This window comes from Malus domestica, chromosome 11, assembly GCF_042453785.1.
Source record: "Malus domestica chromosome 11, GDT2T_hap1".
Classification (NCBI taxonomy): Eukaryota; Viridiplantae; Streptophyta; class Magnoliopsida; order Rosales; family Rosaceae; genus Malus; species Malus domestica.
In genome coordinates this window covers 39,979,761-40,006,539 of record NC_091671.1, presented here as the reverse complement: position 1 = coordinate 40,006,539, position 26,779 = coordinate 39,979,761, and the positions used below count along the sequence as shown (strand labels likewise).

The following is a 26,779-nucleotide window of genomic DNA, read 5'->3' as shown; positions in this document are numbered from 1 at the left end:
TAGCAATTAAAAAGATTTCAAATTGGGAGCCCATCAACATCTTCAACCTCGGACGAAGCTCGTTTAGGTCAGCTTCACATTATTCTCACAAACAAGGTCAAGCTCTTGTCTTAATGCCATGAGATTTGTTTTGCTAGTGCCATGAGATATAAACCTACATTTTATTCAACTTTGTAAGTATATGTGTGCAAACCATGCGTATAAATATACGATCAATGTATATGAGCATATAGTAAATGAGTTGTGGCCTCTTCCTCAATTAATTTGCCTTTAAATATCACCATCCATCCTCACATATAGAACACCTCCCCACACTTGGCACCCCCAGATTTCTAACTCTCTCCCAAACACCTAGCTAGCTAGCTTGCTTTTGCTCTCAAAGAGGAAGACCTACCAGCAGTTTTCTCTCTCTCTAGAAATTAATTTTAGTGTGTGAGAAGTGGCTACCTAGGTTTAATAGAAATGTCTGATGAAGAGGTAGTAGTGGAAAACCCTACAGATGAGGGAAGCCAAGATCATCAGGAAGTTTCGGATCATCATGAGCATCATAAGGATCAACTCAAAGCGAAGAAACTTTCATGGCAAAAGTTGCGAAGAAACGACTCCTTGGACCTCGAGTCACGCCGTTTCACAGCTCCCCATGGCCATGCCTCCAAGGTCCATCGATCTCCAATTTTCTTTTGTTCTTTAATAGTATAGTACTATTTCAATTAGATTTTATTGATATATACATATTTGGTGTATTAAATATTTTTTTTAGGTCATTTGATATAGCGGCATCTAATCTCCTCCCTTTCATTTGAAGAGGTTTCGAATTTAATTCTCAAGTTGTTTTCAACAAAAAAAAAAAAAGAAAAAAGACCAACGGTTGCTGAATAGTTTTTTTTTTTTTTTTTTTACAGTAGTTGTTGAATAGTTAAGAAAGAAGACAAAATAGCTTTTTTTTACAGCAGAATAATTTTCTAAGATAAAAAGAAAACATGATTTTATTCAAAATTGGATAGAAACCTCAATTATAGAATACAAGCGGGAGGATAAAGTGGAAGAGTGCTTTGAGTGTTGTGTGCGATGTCATATGCCACTAAAGTTCAAGGAAAAATTTTATTGGACAACAATAAGCCCAACAATGCTTTATGGCACAGATTGTTGGAAGATCAAAAATCAACACGTGCAAAAAATGAGTGTAGCAGAGATGAGAAAAGAAAAGATAAGATTAAGAACGAGGATATTTGAGGTAAAGTAAGAGTAGCCGTAATTGAAAATAAAATGAGAGAAAATTGGTTGAAATGGTTTGGACACGTGAACTGAAGACCTATAAATGCTCTGACTAGAAGATGTGACTATGAGGCGAAAGTTTATGGCAAAAACGGTAGTTGAAGGGATAGAAAGATTTTGAAAGAGACTTTAAAAAAAGATATGAAGTACTTGAAACTGATGGAAGACTTGGCGTAAAATCGAGCGCAGTGACGTTATAGAATTCATAGAGCCAATCTACTTAATGAGATAAAGTTTGATTGTTGTTGTTGTTGAACTTATTCTAAATTTATTTTCTTTTGGAATTTTTTTTAGGGTGCGGACTGGTCGGTGATAATGCACTTGGCATTTCAGAGCATTGGCATAGTTTATGGGGACATTGGTACATCACCTCTCTATGTGTATGCGAGCACCTTCACCAAAGGCATCAACCATAGCGATGACATTTTGGGTGTTCTTTCTTTGATCTTTTACACACTCACCTTAATCCCTCTGATTAAGTACGTTTTAATCGTCTTACGGGCCAACGATAACGGCGATGGTAAGATTCCATAGATCTCCTAGATCTGTATAATTACAAACAAAATATTATCACATATTAAATCCTTCGTATTTAATTATGTTCTCAACTTTTCATAGAAAATAAATAAATATAAAAAGCATCCTTTAGCTTTCGGTGTCTCATCAGCTTGAGAGATTTTTCAATGTTATTGGAACACTGAGTGGTACACCACATGTCATCATACAAGTAAAATGACACTTAAAAAATAAAATTTATCTCCACTTATATAATGACATGTGGTGCACCATCACGTGTTCTAGACAAATTGCAAAATTTCTCCATCAGCATATACTTTAGACTCATACGTTGTTAGTTTGAAATTTTTTATTGCTTCTTATAATTAAACTGTCAAAATGAAAGAAGAATTCCCTTATATATATTTGAGTCCCCATTAATCTATTGTTAATTGCAGTTTTTCTTCCACTTCAAAAGTCCTAATTATGTCATTTTAATCCGACCAAAAGCCCCAACCTTTGATGTTTCGCTGTGTCATTTTCTGACACGTAAAAAGACCAACAGAAAAAAAAAGATACCAAGTTTGAATTTAATACAAGTTTGAGGTACGAACCTGGGAGGAACTTGTCTGGTGGAGTCTAACAAAATTATTAATTTTTAATACGCATAATGATAGGTTTTTCTAAATTGCCAATTCAATCATAGTCTTTTTTATTAAAAAATATATATATAGTATACTTTTAAATATCTAAAAGAAGATCCTTACAGGGGAAAACTCGTAGGCAAATACAAGTTTGGTCAAATTGCATAGAGGGAGCGTATTATTTTTTCATTAAAGTTTGAATCCTCTCTTATTCATGAAAACTTTATTTGTTTTTTTAATCATATTTTAGTTGATTTTAACCCATAATTAAATTATACTAACAATACGCTTCACTAGAGTCAATGTACTCATATTGGTAAATAGAGTAAACATGCCCTTAACTGTCTTTCTTAATTCTGCGAACTTACAATTCAGAAGAAAGAAATTGTTCACCATAGCAAATATAACACTTCACGTACATAATGTTATTATTTATTTTTTTTGCAGGAGGGACGTTCGCACTATACTCTTTGCTGTGTCGATATGCCAAGGTTGGTTTGACTCCGAGTCAACAAGCAGAGGATCGTGATGTTTCAAAATTTCAGCTTGAGTTGCCTACCAAAAGTGTAAAGAGGGCATCTAGGCTTAAATCTTCATTGGAGAACAGCCCATTTGCCAAATTATTTCTACTATTCGCCACCATGCTTGGTACTTCCATGGTCATTGGTGATGGTGTCCTCACTCCTTGCATGTCAGGTTTGTCAAATCTTTAATTAAGAAGAAAAAAAAGTATCTATCTATATATCTCCTTATTTGACATGGTGGCGTGATGAAAGGTGAATATATTTCTGATTATATAGAATTTTTTAACTATGTTTCGGTTCGAAAATCTAATGAAGTTAAATTCTTTCTATATCAAATAGTTTCACTACTTATTATATTGAGATTTTTTTTAAAACAAACGATATAATATACACTAAAGGGAATGGGATATTGAGACTTTTAATATAAAACTTATTAAACAAATGATTCAGTCATAAACAATATCAATTCTGAAACTGTCTCTAAAGTTAAACAATAATCTCTAAACTTGGATGTTTGTTAGTGTAACTTACTAGCTGGACAAGTACATGGCCGACTCTCAGATTTTAGGGGCCTTTTGCAAAAGGTAGTAAATGGGCGCTTGTACAAAACTCTTGCTACACATCTAATTTATTTGTCTATAATTGTATTAATAAAGGATCTACATAGAGTATTATTACTTGAGTTATAGCTCAAATAAAAAAAAGGAAAATCATGAAATAATAAATAAAAATAAAATTTAGGGCAAAACCGGCAGAACCAAACTCTAAAATAAAAGTGGTTCCTCTCCGTATGGAGTCCATGTTATCTTATTCAGAAGCATAAGTTAAAATAAAAAGCAGAACCTAGAAAATTTCCCATAAATGAAGTCGAAAAAGTTGAGTAATTTTGCAATATAAGACAAAATCAAAGTTGCGTCTCCAACTCTCACATGATTATGTGCTTAATATCTTTTGACTTGAATATTAAAATTGTTTTTGTTCCAATTTGATGGCAGTTCTGTCGGCTGTGGGAGGAATCAAAGAAGCCACATCTGCAATGACACAAGGTATTGATACAAATATTATTTGTGTGTGGTATATAAAACGGAACGAGGATCCTCTTCGGATTCTCAGATCTTTTAATTATGTTTGTTCATTGTACATTATATAGCTAGAAATCATTTTAAATTTTGTTATTTAAAATTGAACACAAACAGTACTTAACGAAGATTGACCGCACGATATATGATGAACTGATAAAATTAAAGGATCCTTGGATCCTCACAAAGACGATCTGGAGAGGATCCTCATTCTATAAAATAGATAGTGAAAAGATAATTTGAGTAATTTAAATTTAAATGTTTTTGGTTAAATAGTTTTAATTTAATCTGTGTGCACAGGTCGGGTTGTTTTGATATCAGTAGTCATCTTGATTGCCCTATTCATGGTTCAAAGATTTGGAACTGATAAAGTAGGCTACATTTTTGCACCAATTCTTTGCATTTGGTTTACCATGATTGGTGGAATTGGCGTCTACAACTTCATCGAGTTTGATCCGACGGTGGTCAAGGCTCTAAATCCACAATACATAGTAGATTACTTCAGGAGGAACAAAAAAGACGCTTGGATTTCTCTTGGTGGCATTGTCTTAGCCATAACAGGTTTACAATTAATTTCATGCAAAGTAACATAAAAATTTAATTTCTAAATAAGACAATATAAAGGATTTGGAAAGAGTTTAAAAATTCTATGGTATTCATTCAAGATTTTAAATGAATTTATAAAAATTCAACGTTATTCAATTAGCATTTTTAAAGAGGTTCTACAAGTTCATACTTCATAGATTAAATCCTTGTGTAATCAAGATTTTGAAAGAATTTATAGAAGTATCATGATTTGATTTTAAAGAATTTTCAAAAGGTATTTTGATGGGCTTAGAGGGTTTTCATAATGTATTTTATACTTTTAACAAATCCAGTCTCTCACCTGTTAGATTTTAAGAGAATTCACATGTAATCTGCATAAGCCCATTAAAACTCCATGAATTTATAATTCTTTTAAAATTCTATAGAATTCCTATTTACACCCCTGAACTATTTATTAGTTAAATGTTAATTTCTTTCAAAAATAGATAATACATAATATATTTTTACCATACAAATTTCATAATCGGAACTATTTAATGTCTCAATCTTCAATCGCAGGAACTGAAGCTTTATTTGCTGACGTGGGACACTTCACAGTACAATCCATTCAAATAAGTATGTGCACGGTTACTTATCCAGCTATCATATTGGCATACACTGGACAAGCCTCTTTTCTTCGCAAGCACCATCTTCTTGTTGCAGATACCTTCTTCAAGTCCATACCAAGTAAGTATATATCTTTACTAATTAATAAAACACTCATTGTCAATCAAAACCCTATGAAATTATCAGTTTAACCTTTTACGAGCTAAGTATCAAATATGTATTCCTCAATATTAACAACCATATATAATAACTAACTTAGGTGGTTGCATAATTTTTTAATTGTGTACTAATTGTGCTGAATGCATGCAGAGCCTTTGTATTGGCCTATGTTTGTAGTCGCTGTAATGGCAGCGATCATAGCTAGTCAAGCTATGATTTCAGGGACTTTCTCTATAATCCAACAATCACTATCATTAGGGTGTTTCCCTCGTGTGAAAATCGTGCACACATCAACCAAGTATGCCGGACAAGTTTATATTCCGGAAGTGAACTACCTTCTCATGTTAGCTTGTGTTGGAGTCACTTTAGGGTTTCGAAGCACTGCAAAGATCGGAAATGCATATGGTAATGTTCTCTTTACAAACTTAATTATATCATCAAACAAATGCTTATGTTGCCAAAATCTGAGTCACCATCTCACATTAAAAAATAGTCGAATTAATGTATGATCCACATTCAGTCTGACAGGAAAATATTTATGTGCATATTAAACTAATAATGAATGACTTTGTCTAATTGTCATACGTATATATATGTACAGGTGTAGCAGTGGTGTTTGTAACGACGCTTACATCATCCTTCCTAGTGCTAATCATGATCATGATATGGAAGACCAACATATTCCTCGTCATCTCATATGTTCTTGTTATTGGAAGTGTAGAGCTTCTGTATCTAAGTTCAGTGCTCTACAAATTTGACCAGGGCGGATATCTTCCCCTCGCGTTTGCTACATTGTTGATGTTTATAATGTTTGTGTGGAATGATGTGCATCGAAGAAAGTACTATTACGAGCTTGAACACAAAATTTCTCCCGAACAACTCAAGGAAATTGCTGTTGATGCAAACTTTTCTCGTATGCCTGGCCTCGCCATGTTCTATTCGGAACTTGTTCAAGGCATTCCGCCAATCTTCAATCATTACGCTGCTAATGTGCCTGCATTGCACTCCGTCCTTGTTTTTGTCTCAATCAAATCGTTGCCTATAAGCAAGGTTCCATTGGAAGAGCGCTTTCTTTTTCGGCAAGTAGAGCCTAAGGATCTGAATGTGTTCCGATGCGTTGCTAGATATGGGTACACCGATGTTCGCAATGAGAACGAACCCTTCGAAGGATTGTTGGTGGAGAAGTTGAAAGAGTTCATAAAGGATAATTTTTGGATATCTCAAACAAATATTATGCACAGTAGCGTTAATGGGGATACCAAGTTGGAGATCGAGGAAGAATTCGAAGACAGTACTTTGGCTAACGGTGGAGAGAAAGGAAAGGAGGATTTGAAGCAGCAAGTTGATGATCATGATAAGCAACAAGATTTGTTGGACGGAGAGATTGAGGCAATAGACAAAGCATGGAGGCGGGGAGTTGTTCATTTGATTGGGGAAAATGAAGTGACGGCTGCCAAAGGAGCTGGCATAGCGAAAAGAATTGTGATCGATTACGCTTACAATTTCTTGAAGAGAAATTTGAGGCAGAGTGACAAAGTGTTTGATATTCCTCACAATCGGCTGTTGAAAGTGGGCATGACTTATGAACTTTAGAGCAAAAGAAAGTGGATACAAATTTTAGTACATGCTTGAGACAAGCTATTTAAGGTGATTAATTACTAGCTAGCTAGCTAGCTACATCAAATAAATAAATAAATCAAGAATTCTGGAATTAGGTTTGAGTTCTTACAAATTAAAAATGTTATCAGGTGACCGAGAGCTCTTCCGGCCACGAGGTAGACTGCAATTGTAATATATACATACGCTTATATGCAATGCTCCATTGCTAATGTATTATGACACGTTTGTTTCGTAAAGTAGCAATTGGTTGTTCATGCTATGAATTTTGTCTACAAGTTTTTCTTCCTTCTTTTTATGGTCTACCCTCTTACATGTTCTTTTTCTAGTGCAATATATTTTTTACTGTACTAGAATCCCGGTGATTGTTCAAATAATATTATTAATCCATGTGTTATATTATTGATTGAGAACATGTATATTTATACTTTATATTATTTATATACACCTAAAGACATGGATGGACTTAGTAATGGAGGATTTAAAAAGAAAATATAACGTGGTGGCTCATGAATTGGGAAAATATGGACTTAGCAATGGAGGATTTAATAGATGGAGGAGGAACCACTTTGATTATTTCTATTCTTTGAAATTGATTTGGAGAATGATAATTGATTCACTACAACAGTTTGGGTTTTTTACGACTTGAAATATGCGACGTACAGTACTGGCATGCCTTAAATGATATTATTCACGACATTCATAAAGTTCATGTCGTAATACTTGCACATAATCTAGCATTCACGACATCACTTTTGTGCAAGTCGTTAAATAAAAATATTTACGGCTTAAGCGTTGTGTGTCGTACTTGACAATTTACACGACGCACTTTCCTTCTCTTTTGAGGCATCGCTTTATGTCGTAAAGTGAATTTTCTATATATTTGGGTCCATACCTTCACTACAAGAAAACAGAGATTAGGTGACGAAATTGATTGTGACGCCTAAAAATTTGTCACATACTATAAGAATCTGTGAGGAATTATTCATTTGTGTCACACATATCTACTCTGATAGATATCTAACTTAAAAACAAGCTAGTGGCGAGTAGATTCATCACGTATTCTCGAAACACAGGACAAACAACATTTACGTCACATAAACTTTTTAGATATTTTACAAAAAATGCATAGTGGGAAATTATAGCGCTAGAATGAAATATCAAACAAGTGAAATTCTAAACCATTCCACTTCACTTTCCCCTTTCTTTCTCTCTGCCTTTCAGATTGCTCATTTCTTTCACACCACCGTGACCCAACAGGAAGGCCATCTCATCTCTGGCGTGCATGTCATAACCAGATTTATTTACCCAGACAACAAACGCCTATCTCCATCACTCTGTCGCGGTTCATGGCCTCATCTCCGCGTCGCTTACTGCCCACCACTGAAAATTCAAGAAACTAGGAGATCCATTCCGCCAAACAAGCACATTACTCCTTGCATTAGCACAAAAACACCAAAAATAAGATATCTATATATCTGAATGCATACTACCTCTTCGTTAGAGCTCACTTCATCCGCCAAGCTGCAGGCATATGCATTAGAACCTGCATCCGAAAGAGGTAAACAAACATCACTGTGTTGCTCAATAGAGCCTATGCCAGTTCAAGCCTAGTAGCCATTTTCGAAAAAACACACACATTTCAGCACTTCTAGACGTGACAAAATAGGTAATTCCTCATGTTTAAGAATAGAATTATGATTAATACACCCTCTCTTCCTGCAACTAACGTAGGAATAAAGAAACTGCTTGATGATGCGAACAGTTTAGAAACGTTCCGAGTCGTTTATAGGGTCTTTCCTAATCAATGAGGATTTATTGTTGCTTGTCTTTTCATTTTCTTGAAACAAGTATTTATAATCTGTTCGTTTGCTTTGTAATAGACAACTTTTGAATCAGTACAAAATTCAGAAACGAGAGTTTCTCTCACAACTTCTGGAATTCCAGAGTTCCTTCAAGGGAGACCGTTCGTGATCCATTTTCTTACAACTTTTTCTGTGTCAGTTGGCATCGAGCTCGGTTTTCCGATTCAACTGAAGACGAAGCAAGAACCAACCCTAATATCACAAGTTTCACATACGTGAGTTGAAAGCTTGTGGTTATGGAGTGTCACATCAATCATACAATGCAAAATTCTCTTGCTGAAATTAGAGAGATTATTGCAGGCCTGGCCGTAGGCGGCGCTCAACATGTTGTTCGTGCTCGCGAACTGGTTGTAGCACCCTAGCAAGTCAGAGTTTTCCCTAACGGTGATTCAGATCCATGAAAAGAAAAAAAAAATCGAAATTTCCACTTTCAATGGAAACTTATCTGTTTGTACCATACTTGACCAATCCCGAAACTACCGAGCACCGGCCAACGCTATACTGTCAAGGACCCAGAAGAGTTCCCCTCCGACCAGGAGGCCAATCACTACTCGACACGTGTCAAGATTAGAAGCCAATCAGAGCGCAGCACGTGTCGACATCAAGAACCAATCATAACATGACACATGTCAATGTGACAAAGCTACAAGTTTTTCTATAAATAGGGGTCATTCCCCCACAATATGGCCTAATGCCATTTTGTGTTAAATCATTCACAAGAACTCACTAAATTGAGAGCTTGATCCTTTGTACTTGTGTAAGCCCTTCACTACTAATAAGAACTCCTCTACTCCGTGGACGTAGCCAATCTGGGTGAACCACGTACATCCTGTGTTTGCTTCTCTGTCTCTATTTATTTACGTACTTATCCTCACTAGTGACCGAAGCAACCAAGCGAAGGTCACAAAACCTGACACTTTCTGTTGTACCAAAGTCTTCGCTGATTTTGTGCATCAACATTTGGCGCCGTCTGTGGGAAACGACACTTATTCCTACTCTCTTCAGCTGTGTCAAGCTGGTTTCTATCATTCGTACACTTTCTTTTGACCAGGCATCCCTCTCCAACATGGGAAGCGAAGGAAGCCACAGCACACAGAATGACACCCCCCTTGCACATAGTGCGAAACAACGAAAGAAGGAAGGAAAACGAGTTCTTCTTCAAGCTAAAGTCGATGAGTTGGAAGCTCAGAACAACAAGATAGCAATGAGGAATGAGGTCCTCCAGGAGCAATATGAGAAGCTCTTCGAGACACTCCACGAAGCTAGGCAAGCTCAGACATGCGAGCTTGTTGCCCCCGTGGAAGTCAACCATCAACTGGGTGCCCTCCAACATGGAGGGTCACATGCATTCGACATAGATATCCCTGATAGGGAACAGATTACCCCTCGACTTGATAATCAACATGAGGCTTCTCTTAACCCAGTTGCTTCGACCCGAACCATGAGAAGTGGAGGGAGACACCTCTTTGCTGAAGGGGCAGAAGGATCGAAAGCCGTCTTTCGCGATTGTCGGGATTTCCTGAAGCAACGTCGAAAGAATTCCATCCATATAAGCTCAAAGATTAATGACCCAAGGATTTCTGAGAGACTCGGTCCCCTGCCACGGCCCAAGCCGGCCACCAATTTGGGGAAGGGGCAACAAGTCCTAGAGAGACATGAGGGTACAGGGGACTCAGAGGTGTTCCGACAGACATACCCTGGAAGCCAGTACAGCGAGTCCAGGGAAAAATCACATGCCCTTGATCAAACCTTCCTAATTCCAAGAGGAGATGGAGATTTACGAAAGAAAGCTCCAGTGACACATAACTCCGCTCAGGACCCCCTTGTCCTACAACTTCTTGAGGAAGTAAACAAGTTGAAGGCTGAACGTCAGGCTGAAATACCTGACTGGAACCAACCCAGGCCTGGCCCTCTTACAAGGAGGATCCTCAACACCCCTCTTCAAGCAAAGACAAAGCAAAAGCTTGGCTTGCAACTTTATACTGGAAAAGAGGACCCGATTGAGCACCTTAACCTCTTTGAGTCCACCATGGCATACCGGATGCACACCGACGAAGAGCGATGTCTTCTCTTCCCCTCTACCCTCTCTGGTGGAGCTCTAAATTGGTATTGTCGTCTTACACCTGAGACGGTAGACTCATTTGAGGAATTGAGGAAACTATTTGTTTCCCAACACATTTTCCAAACCGATCGCTTGCACTCTGCAGATGACTTGTACACTATCCGCCAGAAGCCAGACGAGTCATTACGTATGTATGCTGGCCGCTTCAGCCATGAATACTCCCGGTGTGCCGAGGCAGACGACAAGACTGCCCTCAAAGCCTTCACGGCAGGCCTACGTGATTGTTTCTTTAAATACATGATCAATGCCAATACTTGGAAGACTTACTCTGAGGTGATGGCGCAAGCTTATAACCATGCCTCCGCCGAGGCAAAGACATATCAGGAGAAACCCCCTACAACCATCCTTTATCAACAAGTGGGAGGTGGAAGCCAGACTCACCTAAATGAGAAGACCTCGACTTTCCAAACAGCAGTGGCACCTCCCCATGCCTTGCATAATGCTTCGCCGAATCAACAGACATATCAATTTCAAGGCAAGAGGAAGGATTTCCATCCTCACCACTCTCATTTCAGTAAAAAGAGTAAGGGACACTATCCCGATAACCAAGGGTATCGCCACAATAACGCTCGCCCCCAGGCAGTCAATGCAGTGGGTCAAACCCGCGTCAAGATACCCCCTACCCCAAGGTATGAGACATACACGCCCTTGAATGCCACATGCGCGGCCATTTACCCCAGCATAGCTCACCTGATACCAAAGCCAAAGCCGAGGCACCCAGATTACACGCCCCCGAATAACGCGGGCATGTTTTGTTGCTACCATGAGCATAACGGCCATGATAGCGAGAAATGTATCATCCTCCGTGATCGTATTGAAGCTTTGGCACGAGAAGGAAAAATTGATCAATTCCTTCTTCACCCTCAAAGGGATAACCGTAACCAACGCCAGGTGAATGTCATATATTCCATAAGCGGCGGCACACCCATATCTGAATCTTCCAATAGGGCCATGAAAAACAGTGAACGAAGTCTGAGGCCTGGTCACCAAGTGTTTCACGTGGAAGACATCAGGGGAGGGAAGTATCAAAAACCTAACTGGGATCCGATATGTTTCTACCCTGAGGAAGAAAGAGGCATCATCTACCCTCATAACGACCCATTGATCGTGGAGGCTCACATAGCCAACTTTGATGTTCGACGAATCCTCGTAGACACAGGGGCTTCGGTCAATATCATGTTTGCCGAAGCTTTCAGGGCACTCAGTGTAGCTGAACACTTGCTCGATCGCTCGATTTCTCCTCTGATAAGCTTCTCCGGTGATATCGTGCAACCCTTAGGGAGCATACATTTACCCTTTACTATTGGTACAGGCCCTTACACGGCTACCATTACCACTAACTTCCTAGTGGTTGACTGCCCAACGGCATACAATGTCATCTTTGGGCGCACATGCATCAATGATCTCAAGGCTATGGTATCCACGCATATGCTGTTGATGAAATTTCCAACCCCCCATGGCAACGGCTACATCAGAGGAGATCAGCTTAGTGCACGATCATGTTACAACACTTCAGTTAAGCAACAACACTTGCCCGGACCCAAGGAAACCCTGTCTGTACATGACCAAGTCACAAAGACCAGCCTAGATGAAGCGACCTTGGATCTTCCTGATAGCAACAATCAACCCGATGATCCTCGAGATGACTCTTTCACCCAGCAAGCCCAACCTGCTGAAGAGTTGGAGAAGGTACCTATCTCAAGAGATCATCCAGACCGCATGGTGAATATTGGCACCACATTGTCACCACCCATTCGGTTAGCATTGATATCTTTTTTTAAAGAGAACACTGAAGTCTTCGCCTGGTCATACGAGGACATGCCAAGCATCTCTCCCAATGTCATCTGTCATCGTTTGAGTATTGACCCCAAGATCAAGCCGGTGAGACAGAAGCGAAGATCTTATGACGCTGAACGATACGAGGCAATGAAAGCAGAAGTTGAAAAACTCAAAGGCATAGGCTTTGTCCGCGAAGTCAATTACCCGACATGGGTAGCAAATGTGGTCCTTGTTAGGAAAAATCCGACCAAAGAAAGTCTTTCGCTTCAAAAGGTCTTGTGGAGGATGTGTGTTGACTACACCGACCTAAACAAAGGGTGTCCGAAAGATAGTTTCCCTCTTCCTCTTATTGACAGGCTTATAAACTCTACGGCAGGGTGTGAGCTCTTGAGCTTTATGGACGCTTATTCAGGATACAACCAAATCCTCATGAACCCCTCAGACCAAGAACACACGGCCTTCACTACTGACAGGGGACTATATTGCTATAAAGTCATGCCTTTCGGCCTAAAGAATGCAGGAGCAACTTATCAGAGACTGGTCAATTCAATGTTCGCCGAACAAATTGGGAAGAACATGGAAGTTTACGTTGATGATATGCTAGTCAAAAGCAAACATGCTGACCAACACATCACCGACCTATCTGAAACTTTCACCATTCTAAAGAGGTATCGAATGAGGTTGAACCCCAACAAATGTGCCTTCGGCGTGGGCTCTGGCAAATTCTTAGGCTTCATGATTAGCCAACGAGGCATTGAAGCTAACCCTGAAAAGATCAAAGCAATCCTCGACATGAAAGAGCCAATAACTTCAAAAGACATCCAAAGCCTTACTGGCAAGGTGGCAGCCTTAACCAGATTCATCTCTAAGGCCACAGACAGATGTGCTCCTTTCTTCAAAGCACTCAAGGGAAATAAGAAGTACATTACATGGACGGAGGAATGTGCCAAGGCATTCAGGAACCTCAAAGAGTACATGAGTAAAGCCCCTCTGCTCTCCAAACCAGAAGTTGGTGACACTCTCATCATCTATCTATCGGTTTCGGCTTCAGCAGTCAGTTCTGTTCTTATTCGAATGGACAGTGGTGTCGAACGGCCCGTCTACTACGCTAGCAAGGCCCTACAAGATGCGGAGACACGATACTCCAACATTGAGAAATTAGCTCTAGCATTGGTCATGTCTGCTCGGAAACTTCGCCCTTATTTCCAAGCACACGCCATCATCGTGCTTACCAATCACCCTCTTCGACAGATACTCCAGAGTCCTGACACGTCTAGGCGAATGATCAAATGGGCGATAGCATTGGGTGAGTTTGACATCTCCTACCAACCAAAACCAGCCGAAAAAGGTCAAGCAGTAGCAGATTTCATCGCCGACTTCACATATCCTGTTGACATTGCTTCTACACCTGAAGCAGTAGCTTCATTACCATCGGAAGCTCAGAAAGTAGAATCAACGACCTCAGCATGGAGTCTGTATGTTGATGGCTCATCCAACCAACAGGGCTGTGGAGCGGGACTAGTCTTGACTACGCCCGACAAAGTAGCAATGGAGTATGCTCTTTGTTTCAAATTCAAGGCATCAAACAATGAGGCCGAGTATGAAGCCCTTCTAGCAGGATTACGTTTGGCCAAACACCTCGGGGTTAAACAAATTGATATTTTCAGTGACTCCCAATTAGTGGTCAACCAGGTTACCAACAACTTTGATGCTAAGGACAGCTCCATGGCAGCATATCTTGCGCAAACACAACTTTTGCTCAAGCACTTCCACTACCAGATCACCCAAGTTCCTCGAGCGGCAAACAGTCATGCAGACGCCCTGGCTCGCCTCGCCTCAGCTGTGGAAGACAAGATTGGAAGAAAAATTCATGTCGAACTGTTGGCAACACCAAGCACCATGGCCGCAGAAGTATGCAACTTACAACAGGGGGATAGTTGGATCACCCCGATCTATAATTTCCTTGCTCATGGCACCCTCCCAAATGATAAAGTCCAGGCTAAGCAAATTCGATACAAGTCTACCCGCTACCTGATCATCAATGATCAACTCTATAAGCGAGGTTTTAGCCTGCCATACTTAAGGTGTCTTACGCCTGCCGAGGCGGAAATCGTCCTTCGGGAAATACATGAGGGAGTCTGTGGAGATCATGCTGGATCTCGGTCCCTAGCACACAAGACTTTTCGCCAAGGATATTACTGGCCAACACTCCACCAGGATGCCATCAAAGTATCCCGCTCATGTGACAAATGTCAACGATATGCAACTATTCCTCATTCCCCTCCAGAGCCTCTTACTCCTATGATCAGCCCTTGGCCCTTCGCCCAGTGGGGACTTGATTTGATCGGCCCAATGCCGGCAGGGAAGGGCAAAGTCTGTTACACAGTCGTTGCAGTGGACTACTTCACAAAGTGGGCCGAAGTAGAACCCTTGGCAACCATTACTGAGGCAAAGATAGAAGACTTCGTGTGGAAGAACATCCTTTGTAGATTCGGCATTCCCAATGCGATAGTCACTGACAATGGGCAACAGTTTGACAACAAGAAGTTCAGGTTGTTCTGCTCTAAGTTCAACATCAACTTATGCTTTGCCTCTCCAGCTCATCCCCAGTCTAATGGACAAGTTGAGGCCATCAACAAAATAATCAAGCGCACTTTGAAAACCAGCTTGGACAAAGCTAAAGGCTGTTGGCCAGAATTTGTACCCCAAGTTCTTTGGTCATATCGCACTTCATATCGGACTTCAACAGGAGAAACTCCATTCTCACTTGCCTTTGGCACAGAGGCGGTTGTCCCTGTTGAGCTCGAGCAAGCAACATTCCGAGTCCAGAACTACATTCAAAGTGAAAATGACAAACAACTCACCCTCAACTTGGATTTAGTCGAGGAACACAGAAACCAAGCTCACTTGAGGAATGTCGCCTACAAGCAGCGCATCTCCAACTATTATGACTCTAGGGTCAAGCCTCGTTCTTTCAAAATAGGAGACTGGGTCTTAAAGAAAAGATTACTCTGCGACAGAGTCCCGAGTGAAGGCACACTTAGTCCAAACTGGGATGGACCGTATGAAGTCATTGGCATCAGTCGCCCTGGCTCTTACACACTTAGAAGCTCCGATGGCAAGACCCTTGGCCATCCATGGAACGCTGATCACTTGAAGTACTACTACAAATAGACTCACGATGTACAAGTGTTGAGCTATAGCCGTTCGGCATCCTATGTAATGAAGGCCATTTGGCAATGAATTCAATAAATAGGTAATTTAGCCAACTCAGCCCTCACTCTTTTACATTCATAGCAAGCGATGCCGGAACCCTTCTCAATCAGAAAGCAATCCGTCTTCCACAGTCACTACAAAACAAGCAAATGAAGACCGTGTCAAGCGCCAAAAAAAAAAAAAAAAAAAAAACAGCTTCATCCAAAAAGCTTCACCCGAAAAGCTTCACCAAAAAAAAACTTCACCCGAAAAGCTTCACTTAAAAAAGCTTCACCTACAAAGCTTCACCTAAAAAGCTTCACCCGAAAAGCTTCACCTCCAAAGCTTCACCCACAAAGCTTCACCTAAAAAGCTTCACCCACAAAGCTTCACCCAAAAAAAACTTCACCCGAAAAGCTTCACTTAAAAAAGCTTCACCTACAAAGCTTCACCTAAAAAATCTTCACCTAGAAAGCTCCCTCTACATACTTTCATCTACAAAGCTTCACCATCAAAGCTTCACCCAGAAAGCTTCATCTACAAAGCTTCACCATCAAAGCTTCACCTCGAAAGCTTCATCTACAAAGCTTCAACACCAAAGCTTCACCTACAAAGCTTCAACACAAAACCTTGCTCCAAATAAACAAATTTTGTTCACAAAACCCAAGATGCCCTTGAACTTGTACAAAAACACTTGGGTAAACATAAACATTTTTTGTTTTACACCCACAAGGGCCCAAAATTTTCCTTCTTATTTATTCACTTATATATGTTCCCAAACATATTATAATAGATCCAACAACAAGCCAAAGTCCCAAGTTTCATAATGGACAAAAGTACAAGCAATTCATCAATAATGAAGGTGCTACAAAAATTGGAATCTGCCCCAAAATAGAAATCCAACCCAAGAGACTTTTTCTCTCTCTCCCTCTTCCGCCTCCTTTCATCTATCAAATTTCTGCAACCTCTGCTCTTCTCCAATGGAGCTGAATTTTGGACACCCTATAGTTCTTGAGCATATGAACAACTTTCAAGAAGGAACCATTTCTGTTTGAGCTACGGAAATTAAAGTGTTGAAGCTCCAAACATGACAGTCGGATTCTTGCAGATTTCGAAGCTGCTGTGATGTTTCGAAGATCTGGAAATATTTAACCATTAGTTCATTCTGAATTTTTGATATGTTATGAAAGAGACGATGAGGAACAACTTCAATGAAGAAAGCATGCCGATCTGAAGAATAGAAAATGGAGTTTCGAAGCTCACAACAAATCTGACGGGTTGACAGAAAAATAATAACCAGTCATTCATCATACCTGGATTTCTGGAGTTATACTGCTCCGAGGGATCTCAAATTTGGATATGTTGTAGTTCACGAGCTGAGGAACAACTTCAATGAAGAAAGCATACCGATCTGAACAAGAAAAAATGGAGTTTCGAAGCTCACAACAAATCTGACGGGTTGACAGAAAAATAATAACCAGTCATTCATCTTACCTGGATTTCTGGAGTTATACTGCTCCGAGGGATCTCAAATTTGGATATGTTGTAGTTCACAAGCTGAGGAACAACTTCGATGAAGAAAGTATGTTGATCTGAATAAGAGAAAATGGAGTTTCGAAGCTCACAACAAGTCTGACGGATTAACAGAACATTGATGAACAGTTACTCATCATACTTGAATTTCTGAAGTTGTACTACTCCGATGGATCTCAAATTTGGATATGTTGTAGTTCACAAGATAAGGAAAAACTTTCATGAAGACGACTTTGCAATCTGAGCTATAGAGAAAGGTGTTATCTTGCATCCACTCAGGCTGATTAGTGGAAACGAAAAGCAATTCCACCAAAGAAAAGATGAAAAAGAGAGAAAAGCTACTAATTGCACTTGATCTTGTCTAGTCAATAGCATGCAGCATCAAACACACAAAAGTTGGAAATATTTTTAGATAAAGCATATACGAATGTGTGACATCGAAACAAGGATTCGTTACTTTGACAAATTAGTAACACGCGAGACACCTCATTCGGCAACTCTCTTCGCCTGAAGACTTGGGGGACTCCCACCATATGCTATTGCACCTTGATACTCGGCAGTCTCACAACCACTCAGTGACTTGGATTTTTCAAGTCTCCAACCGAGAAGTTTTCCTCACTCGGGAAATTAAGGGAACACTACCTCAAACTACATGCTTCACTCACAAAGATTCAACAATACAGGTTTCAACAAAAGCAAAAATTCAAAGAACTTTATGAAGAAGGCTTTGGTGTATTTAACACAATATGTTGAAATGAAGCAAAGATTATTTATTAATATTTTCGATAAGCCACAAATATGTACATATACATGAGTCAAAATAAACAAACAAAAGGGAGCCTTCACAAAGGTTGCTTAGGGGAAGTCTCAGCAGTCGGTAGAGCCCCAGAAAGAGAAAGCACCGGAGGGTGGTTATCCGGAGCCTCAGTACTTGACAAAACCCCAGAAGGAGGAGGCATTGGAGGTTCATCATTTGAAGCTTCATTACCAGGTACAACCCTAGAGGACGAAGGCAATAAATGCCTTTGGAACAAACCCACAAACCGCTGATGATCAAGTAAAACCTTACCATCAGATTCCTTCATCTGGTCAAGCTTCCTCTTCATGTTTGTAGCATAGTCATGGGCGAGCCGGTGCAACTGCTTATTCTCATGCTTGAGCCCTCTAATCTCCTGTTTGAGACTCATCACTTCAGCAGCCAATGATTCAACTTGGCGGGTTCTAGCAAATAGGCGTTGGGCCATATTAGACACAGAACCTGCACACTGAACACTAAGAGCCAAAGAGTCCTTAACAGCCAACTCATCAGACCGTTTGGAAAGTAGTCTGTTATCTTTGGGAGTGAGAAGGTTCCTGGCCACCACTGCAGCGGTCATATCATTCTTCATCACAGAATCCCCAACGGTAAGGGGACCAGTAGGGGATATGAAGGATGGGCGCCATATGTTGTCTGGAGAATGCGTGGCTGTCTCTTTTCCAAGGTTCAAGTCAAAACGACGGTCGGAGGGTCCAGACATTTTCAAATGTGTTGAAGAAGGAAGAGGTCAGACAAATCAAGATCTTAGAAGTGCAAGAAATGAGCTTCTACTGGTAGAGATTCAAGTGTGCTGTGGAACTTAATGTCAGCCTCTATAAAAATCTGCACTCGACGGAGCTTCAGAAATCGAAGAGGCGTTTGCTTTCTCAAAAGCTGGGCTGCTCAGAGACCATGAGGGCCGATCTCAGAAATCGAAGAGGCGTTTGCTTTCTCAAAAGCTGGGCTGCTCAGAGACCATGAGGGCCGATCTCAGAAATCGAAGAAGCACCTGCTTTTTCAGCCTCGTCAGCATCTGTCACATGCACAATCAGCTTTGCGGAAATTACGGGCACTCTGTCGAAGATTTCTGGTGAAGTAGAAAGCACGTGAATCTTACTGTTCAATCACCACTCTCCATATGCACCATCAACTCCTCGGGTACCACATATAACTTTGTCAAAGATCTCTGACAAAGTTTAGGCACGAGAATTTCGAAGTTCCAGCTACCCTACTATTACCCATAAGGGTAAAGGAACAGCACCACTGCTTGACAACTGGAAAGTCCCTATGTGTGTCGACCTCCGTGTTTTGCGGCAAGACAGGTTGGCAAGAACGTCCAACCTTTACTCACATTCGAGAAAAGACTCCCAACATAATTACTTTCTCAAAAACCGGAGTAGCACCGCTTTCCGAATCTCGAGAGTCAGATCCTCGACGGGATTGCTTGTTCGAAAACCGAAGAGGCACAACTCTCAGAACTTCGAGAGCCAGATTTCCTTAGATAAAGCTTGTCTGTAATCTTCACACGTAATATCAGCTTTCCAGATACCACATACCACTTTTTCAAAGTGCTCTGACAAAATTAAAACACGTGAAGCTGGCAGCTCCCACTACATTGCTGTGACCAAGAAGGGTAAAGGAATAGCATTACTGCTTGTTATTGGGAAATCCCTATATACATTGACCTCCCTCCTCAACGGACAGGCAAACCTGCAAAAATGCTCAACCCTTTCTCGCATTCGAAAAGGCACCCTCAACATAACCGCTCGAAATACTCAGCTTTATTTCCCCCCGATAATACCTCAGTAAATAAGCCACACCAAGAACAAGAGTATCTCATATCATCAGGATCGAAAGCAAGAGTATCCCATATCATGCTTTCTCCCTGTCTTTGTCTTTGTCCTTGTCCACACCTGCAGGACAAGGAGAAAGAGAGCAGTCAGTCGGAACCTGAAATCAAACCTCAAATTTGGAACTGATTGCCTGGAGCCTTTGCCTGGTTGCTTACTTAGCATTGCTCTCGAGTACTCATCCTCAACTGCTGTCAAGGTCACGAATTCCACCGGCAAATACCTCATGACAGTTGATCAGATATTGGCTCTTTACACTGAAGCTGCCAAGCGTGGATGAGTCACTATGAAGGAATGTTCTGAAGGACCATTTAAATGCAAAGGTTGCACACCACTTCTGCCATGCAAAAGATTGAAGCAGAAGGTTCAAACGGTGAGCTGAAACAGATCACTACAGCACGACACCTTTCCATACCACATTCATTATTCCGTCAACAGCAAAAGTATCCCATATCATCAAGGTCGAACGTACTCTAGATTTGATGGACTTGTTTTGACCCTCAAATTTTTGAGTCGGCCTTATACTCTGAAGGGCACCAGAAAACCCTCCAGCACAGTTCAAGAATAAGCCTGTGGAAAGTTACTTCTTCAAAAGCAAAAGTATCTCATATCATCTCTTATCCATTTGCTTCTCCTTATCCTGGCAGTTGAATGAGAGACAAGGAGAATGAGAACAATCAACCGGAAGCCGAAGTCAAACCTCTGATCCTGGGTTGCTTACTTGGAAGTTTGACTGCTTACCTTGTCTGTCACCTCTTTCGGCAGATCTCCTAGCTCGGCGACTTGGGGGACTCCTACTATAGGGTTTGTATCACACTTGACTAAGCCCGAAACTACAACTAAGCTTTAAGTGAAATTGATACATTACCTTGTGCGTCAACATCAGCTAAGTACACCATTCCCGGATGGAGGAAAGGTACTTCCAGAGAATGGCAGATGAAGATCAGACCACACTTCGGTACTTAGAAGTTTCGTGATTACTCAAGGGATTGGATCTTGCAAGTCCCCAACCGAGGAGTTTCCCTCACTCGGGAACTTAGGGGAGCACTGTTTGTACCATACTTGACCAATCCCGAAACTACCGAGCACCGGCCAACGCTATACTGTCAAGGACCCAGAAGAGTTCCCCTCCGACCAGGAGGCCAATCACTACTCGACACGTGTCAAGATTAGAAGCCAATCAGAGCGCAGCACGTGTCGACATCAAGAACCAATCATAACATGACACATGTCAATGTGACAAAGCTACAAGTTTTTCTATAAATAGGGGTCATTCCCCCACAATATGGCCTAATGCCATTTTGTGTTAAATCATTCACAAGAACTCACTAAATTGAGAGCTTGATCCTTTGTACTTGTGTAAGCCCTTCACTACTAATAAGAACTCCTCTACTCCGTGGACGTAGCCAATCTGGGTGAACCACGTACATCCTGTGTTTGCTTCTCTGTCTCTATTTATTTACGTACTTATCCTCACTAGTGACCGAAGCAACCAAGCGAAGGTCACAAAACCTGACACTTTCTGTTGTACCAAAGTCTTCGCTGATTTTGTGCATCAACATTATCAATTGAAGAGTTTTTAGATTGGCTTGCGGAGTGCAAGAAGTTCTTCGAATATGCAGAGATAGCTGAAGCGAGACAAGTTAAAGTTGTGGCATGGAGGCTAAAGGGAAGCGCTACCGTTTGGTTGGATGAGCAGCAAGAGTCCAGGGTGTGGCAAGGAAAGAATCGTGTCCAAACTTGACGTAAAATGCAAAGCATGCTTCGGGCACGTTTCCTTCCCCGGAATTACAAGTAAGTGTTGTTTGAAAAATACCACGGCTGTGTACAAGGGAGTCGAACTATGCATGAGTATTCGCAGGAGTTTTTCAACCTTGCTGCAAGAAATCGTCTCACTGAGTCCCTTGCACAACAAACTGTACGATATTTGTTTAGATTAAAACCTTCCATTCGTGACAAAATTGGGTTACAGCGTGTTAACTCCCCCTCAAACAGAAGAGTTGGCTATTAGCGCAGAATTGCTAGAGAAAAATCGCAGTAACTAGAGCTATGATTTTAGAAAGCAGTGGGGAGAGTCATCTCAATCTTTCAGCAATTTCCCAAGAAATAAAGAAATGGTGCAGCAACAACAGGTTTCCAAGGGTCCAGAAAAAAGGGTTGAAAATAAAGTTGATCATCCATGAGTGAAAAATAATCCTCGTAGCACCACTCATTTTCAGAACAACTAATTCCGCAAGCAGGCTAATCTGTATACCAAGCCTCGCAGAAACATGTGTTACAAATGTGGCAGCCATGGGCATCCCACAAGCACCTGCTGGGTTGGCAAGATAGTGAATTTAGTAAAAGGAGGTGAATATGAAGAAGTAGATGATGAATGTGACGAGGATATGGCTGAGGAAGAAGGAGATGAGTTAGCGTTAGTTTTACAGCGAGTGATTTATTCCAAACCCAGCGATGACAATCAACGTCATCAAATTTTTCGCTCTAAGTGCACTATTCGGGACAAAGTTTGTCAGTTGGTAATAGACGAAGGTAGTTGTGAAAACTTCGTTGCTAGAAAGGTCGTGGAGCACTTTCACCTTCAAACTGAGAAAAATTCGCACCCATACTCGGTAGGGTGGATTAAGAAGGGCTCGACGGAAAAGGTGATTGAAACTTGTAAGGTTCCCATCTCAATTGGTAAGTTTTACAAGGAGGAAGCTGTGTGTGATGTAGTTGACATGGACGCGACTCATTTATTGCTCGGTAGACCATGGCTATAGGATAGAGATGTCATGCACAAGGGTCGCGGCAATGTCTATAAGTTCACTTGGGAATAACATCGCATCACCATGTTCCCTAATGGAAAATGAACTAATGTTGTCATAAAAGTTGATAACCCGAATAAGTTCCTCACCTTGATCACATCTGAGCACGATGTTACATTCGAAGCAAAAGAGACCAGGGTAATTTGTGCTTTGGTCATGAAAGGCCTCTTAATGGCACAAGATCGAAAGTTGCAGATTCTGAACAAGGATCAAGCAATCCAACGAGACTTTAAGGATTTGGTGAGTGACGATATTCGAATGAGTTACCTCTCATACGAAATATATAACATCAAATCGACTTCATTCCTAGGGCAAGCTTGCCAAATCTGCCACACTACAGGATGTGTCCGAAAGAGATTGAGATTCTACGGGAGAAAATTGATGAGTTGTTAAAAAAGGGCTTCATTAGTGAAAGCCTTAACCCTTGTATAGTGTCGGTTCTTCTTGTGCCCAAGAAAGACAAGACATGGAGGATGTGTGTTCATAGCCGAGCTATCAACAAGATCACTATCAAATATTGTTTTCCCATTCCCCGTTTAGATGACATGTTGGACGAATTAGTCGATTCCATAATATTTTCTAAGATCGATTTACGAAGCAGGTATCATCAAATTCGAATCCGTGTAGGAAACGAATGGAAGACAACATTCAAGAGTAAAGATGGCTTATATGAATGGTTGGTGAAGTCGTTAGGTCTGTTCAATGCTCCTAGCACATTCATGCGACTAATGAACCAGGTGCTTCGTCCATTTGTCGAATTATTTGTTGTTGTATACTTTGATGATATACTAATTTATAGCAAATCTGAGCAAGACCATTTAGAGCATTTGAGATAAGTACTTCACATATTTCAGGAAAACAAACTGTACATTAACTTCAAGAAGTGCAGTTTCTTCACAGATCGACTACCTTTGGGTATGTCATAAGTTCGGATGGCATCCATGTAGACGAAGAGAAGGTGAGAGCCATTTGAGATTGGCCAGCTCCCAAAAATGTATCTGAATTGCGAAGCTTACATAGCCTTGCAACGTTTTATCGATGGTTTGTAAGGAACTTTAGCACCACTGTGGCACCAATGATAGAATGTTTGAAGAATGGTAACTTTATTTGGGGTGATAAACAGGACATGAGCTTTGCTTTAATTAAAGAAAAGCTATGCTATGCTCATGTCTTCAACTTACCCAACTTTGATAAGGTTTTTGAAGTTGAATACGATGCAAGCGGAGTGGGTATTGAAATTGTTTTATCTCAAGAAAACATCCCATTGCATTTTTCAGGGAGAAGCTTAGCGAAGCGAGGCAAAAATGGAGTACATATGCTCCAGAGTTTTATGTTATCATTCGTGCTTTACGTTAATGGGAGCATTAACTCGTTCAAAATGAATTTGTCCTATACATCGACCCTGGCACTGAAGTGGGTCAATAATCAGAAAAGTGTTGACATGATGTATATGCGATGGGTGACTTATCTCCAAAAAATTTCTTTTGTCATCAAGCACCAATCCAGTACGCTTAATCGCATAGCCGATCGTTGAGCATGAGAGCCCAATTATTGATGACTTTAAGTCAGGAGGTTGTGGGTTTTGATTTCTTGAATGAGCTTTATGAGGGGGATGACGACTTTAAAGACATTTGGGCAAAATGTCTCCGTTCCCATCCTCCTTCTGACTTTCACATTACCGATGTGTTTCTTTTCAAAGGGCATAACTTGTGCATTCCACGTTGTTCATTGCGGGAGAAGCTCATTAGAGACTTGCATGATGGTGGTTTAAGCGGTCATCTTGGGTGTGATAAAACCATATTACTGGCCATAACTCAAAAATGATGTTGGTAACATAGTTAGCAAGTGCTTTGTTTGTCAATCTTATAAAGGTCAGTCCCAAAACACGGGTTTGTACATGCCCTTACCTGTTCCTACTGATATTTGGCTGGATTTATCTATGGATTTCTTGTTGGGTCTACCTCGAACCCAGCGTGGAGTCGATTTTGTATTTGTGGTGGTTGATTGGTATTCAAAAATGACACACTTTGTTGCTTATCGTAAGACATCCGATGCATCTCACATTGCTCACTTGTTATTTCGAGAGGTGGTGCACCTTCATGTGGTTCCTCAGTCCATTACTTCTTATCAGGATTCTAAGTTTCTTAGTTACTTTTGGATGACTTTGTGGAAGATATTTGAAACAACATTGAATCGGAGTAGCATTACCCACCCTCAAACGGATGGACAAACTGAAGTGACCAATAGGACGTTGGGTAATATGATTCGTTGTGTCTGTGGAGATAAATCCAAGCAATGTGATTTGGTGCTTGCTCAAGTCAAGTTTGCTTACAATAGTGGTGTGCATACCACAACCAGCAAGTCACCATTTTCAATTGTCTATACTTTAAATCCCCATCATGTGGTGGATCTTATAAGGATTCCTCGTGGCCCATGAGTGAGTGTTGTAGCTGAACATATGGCTGAAAGAGTTCAAGCAACCAAGAACAAAGTTGCCTAGAAACTTGCTCAAACGAAATCCAAAAACAAGGCTGCTGCTGATAAACATCAACGCTCAAAGATTGTGCACAAAATCAATGACAACGCCTATGTGGTGGATTTGCCGGCATCAGTGGGGATTTCTCGCACTTTCAATGTTGCTGATCTGCATCATTTCCATCTTGTTGATGTTCCGTTGTATCCTGATCACTCGGGGACGAATTCTTTTCAAGGAGATGAGACTAACGTAGGAATAAAGAAACTGCTTGATGATGCGAACAGTTTAGAAACGTTCTGAGTCGTTTAGAGGGTATTTCCTAATCAATGAGGATTTATTGTTGCTTGTCTTTTCATTTTCTTGAAACAAGTATTTATAATATGTTCTTTTGCTTTGTAATAGACAACAGCTTTTGAATCAATACAAAATTCAGAAACGAAAGTTTCTCTCACAACTTCTTGAATTCCAGAGTTCTTTCAAGGGTGACCATTCGTGGTCCCTTTTCTTACAACTTCCGTTGTATCAATAAGACAAGTTTCTACTATAAAAGCAAAACAAAAGTAACTATAATCATTTTTCTCTATTCTAAACAATTCTGATCTGCAGATAGGGGATTGGATTCGAATTCGGTGCAAAAAAGCTGGCACACTACCTTGGCGAATTGGTCTAACTCACATTGCAGGGTCAATACAACTAGAAAAGCAGTTCGCATAATTTTCTCTGTACTATCTCATATTTTCCTGGTATCCAAACACATTGTACCAATCTTTTGCCAATTACGACTACATAAACAATGCATATACATACAAATTAAATCAAGAACATTGAAGTTTAAAGAAAAATAAATATAAACATTAAAAAATAAATAAAAACCTTTTTCTTGGTGGAACCGCCAATCGCAGCGCAATTGGGAAAATCACTTTTTTTCCGATTCTTCCTCATCTGCCCAGATGAACAACCAAAGAACACTTCAATCCAAGAATCCCAATTCAGAAAAACACAGATAAAATGCGAGAATAGAATCGAGAGAGTTTACCAGAAATGCTCTGATCAAACTCTGGAATTGTCTGAAAACAACGCATAGCACGGTGGTGGAGCTTATAAATCTTCAGAAACAGAGGAAATTGTGGGTTCAAAGGAAGAGGTTCGCTGACAGTGGGTTTTGACACCAAATTTGGTCCTCGATGCGTGTGTAAGTGACACATGTCCTATCTATTTTTTTGTCTCGGCCCACTACCATCGTCCTCGTGGAGCGCGCACTAATTTTGAAACAAGCCGGAAATAGATCATTTTCGGATCTTTCCCACCAAATCACACGAATCAAGTGATTTGGGCTTTTGAAATTTGATCCAACGATTAAAATTATTATAACTTTTAAAAGAAGCCTCTGTTTTTAGCGGTTTGATCAAAT

At 40.5% G+C, this 26,779-nt stretch overlaps 1 protein-coding gene and 2 long non-coding RNA genes across 5 annotated transcripts; 1 reads left to right on the top strand and 2 right to left on the bottom strand.

Annotated features, from left to right (window-relative positions):
• Positions 1-322: 322 nt before the first annotated feature.
• On the top strand, positions 323-7,207 carry LOC103430201 (potassium transporter 5-like). Of its 2 annotated transcripts, XM_070808643.1 has the most exons (8): positions 323-657; positions 1,570-1,795; positions 2,862-3,110; positions 3,934-3,984; positions 4,318-4,578; positions 5,122-5,289; positions 5,479-5,733; positions 5,930-7,207. In XM_070808643.1, the coding sequence occupies exons 1-8, from the start codon at positions 463-465 to the stop codon at positions 6,919-6,921; spliced, it is 2,397 nt and encodes a 798-aa protein (XP_070664744.1). In that variant the 5' UTR covers positions 323-462; the 3' UTR covers positions 6,922-7,207. The 2 variants fall into 2 exon arrangements, with proteins under 2 accessions (XP_070664744.1, XP_070664745.1); XM_070808644.1 differs by lacking the exon at positions 4,318-4,578 and having other exon boundaries at positions 329-657.
• A 763-nt stretch (positions 7,208-7,970) lies between these two features.
• On the bottom strand, positions 7,971-26,723 carry LOC114819397 (uncharacterized). 2 transcript variants are annotated; one of them, XR_011573186.1, is made up of 4 exons: positions 26,405-26,722; positions 26,242-26,310; positions 8,439-8,491; positions 7,971-8,344 (listed from the first exon to the last, which is right to left on the bottom strand). It is a non-coding gene; the product is annotated as an uncharacterized lncRNA (long non-coding RNA). The 2 variants fall into 2 exon arrangements; XR_011573185.1 differs by having other exon boundaries at positions 7,971-8,491; positions 26,405-26,723.
• On the bottom strand, positions 16,640-17,750 carry LOC139189338 (uncharacterized). Its single transcript, XR_011573174.1, has 3 exons — positions 17,401-17,750; positions 17,220-17,317; positions 16,640-17,044 (listed from the first exon to the last, which is right to left on the bottom strand). It is a non-coding gene; the product is annotated as an uncharacterized lncRNA (long non-coding RNA).
• Positions 26,724-26,779: the final 56 nt, after the last annotated feature.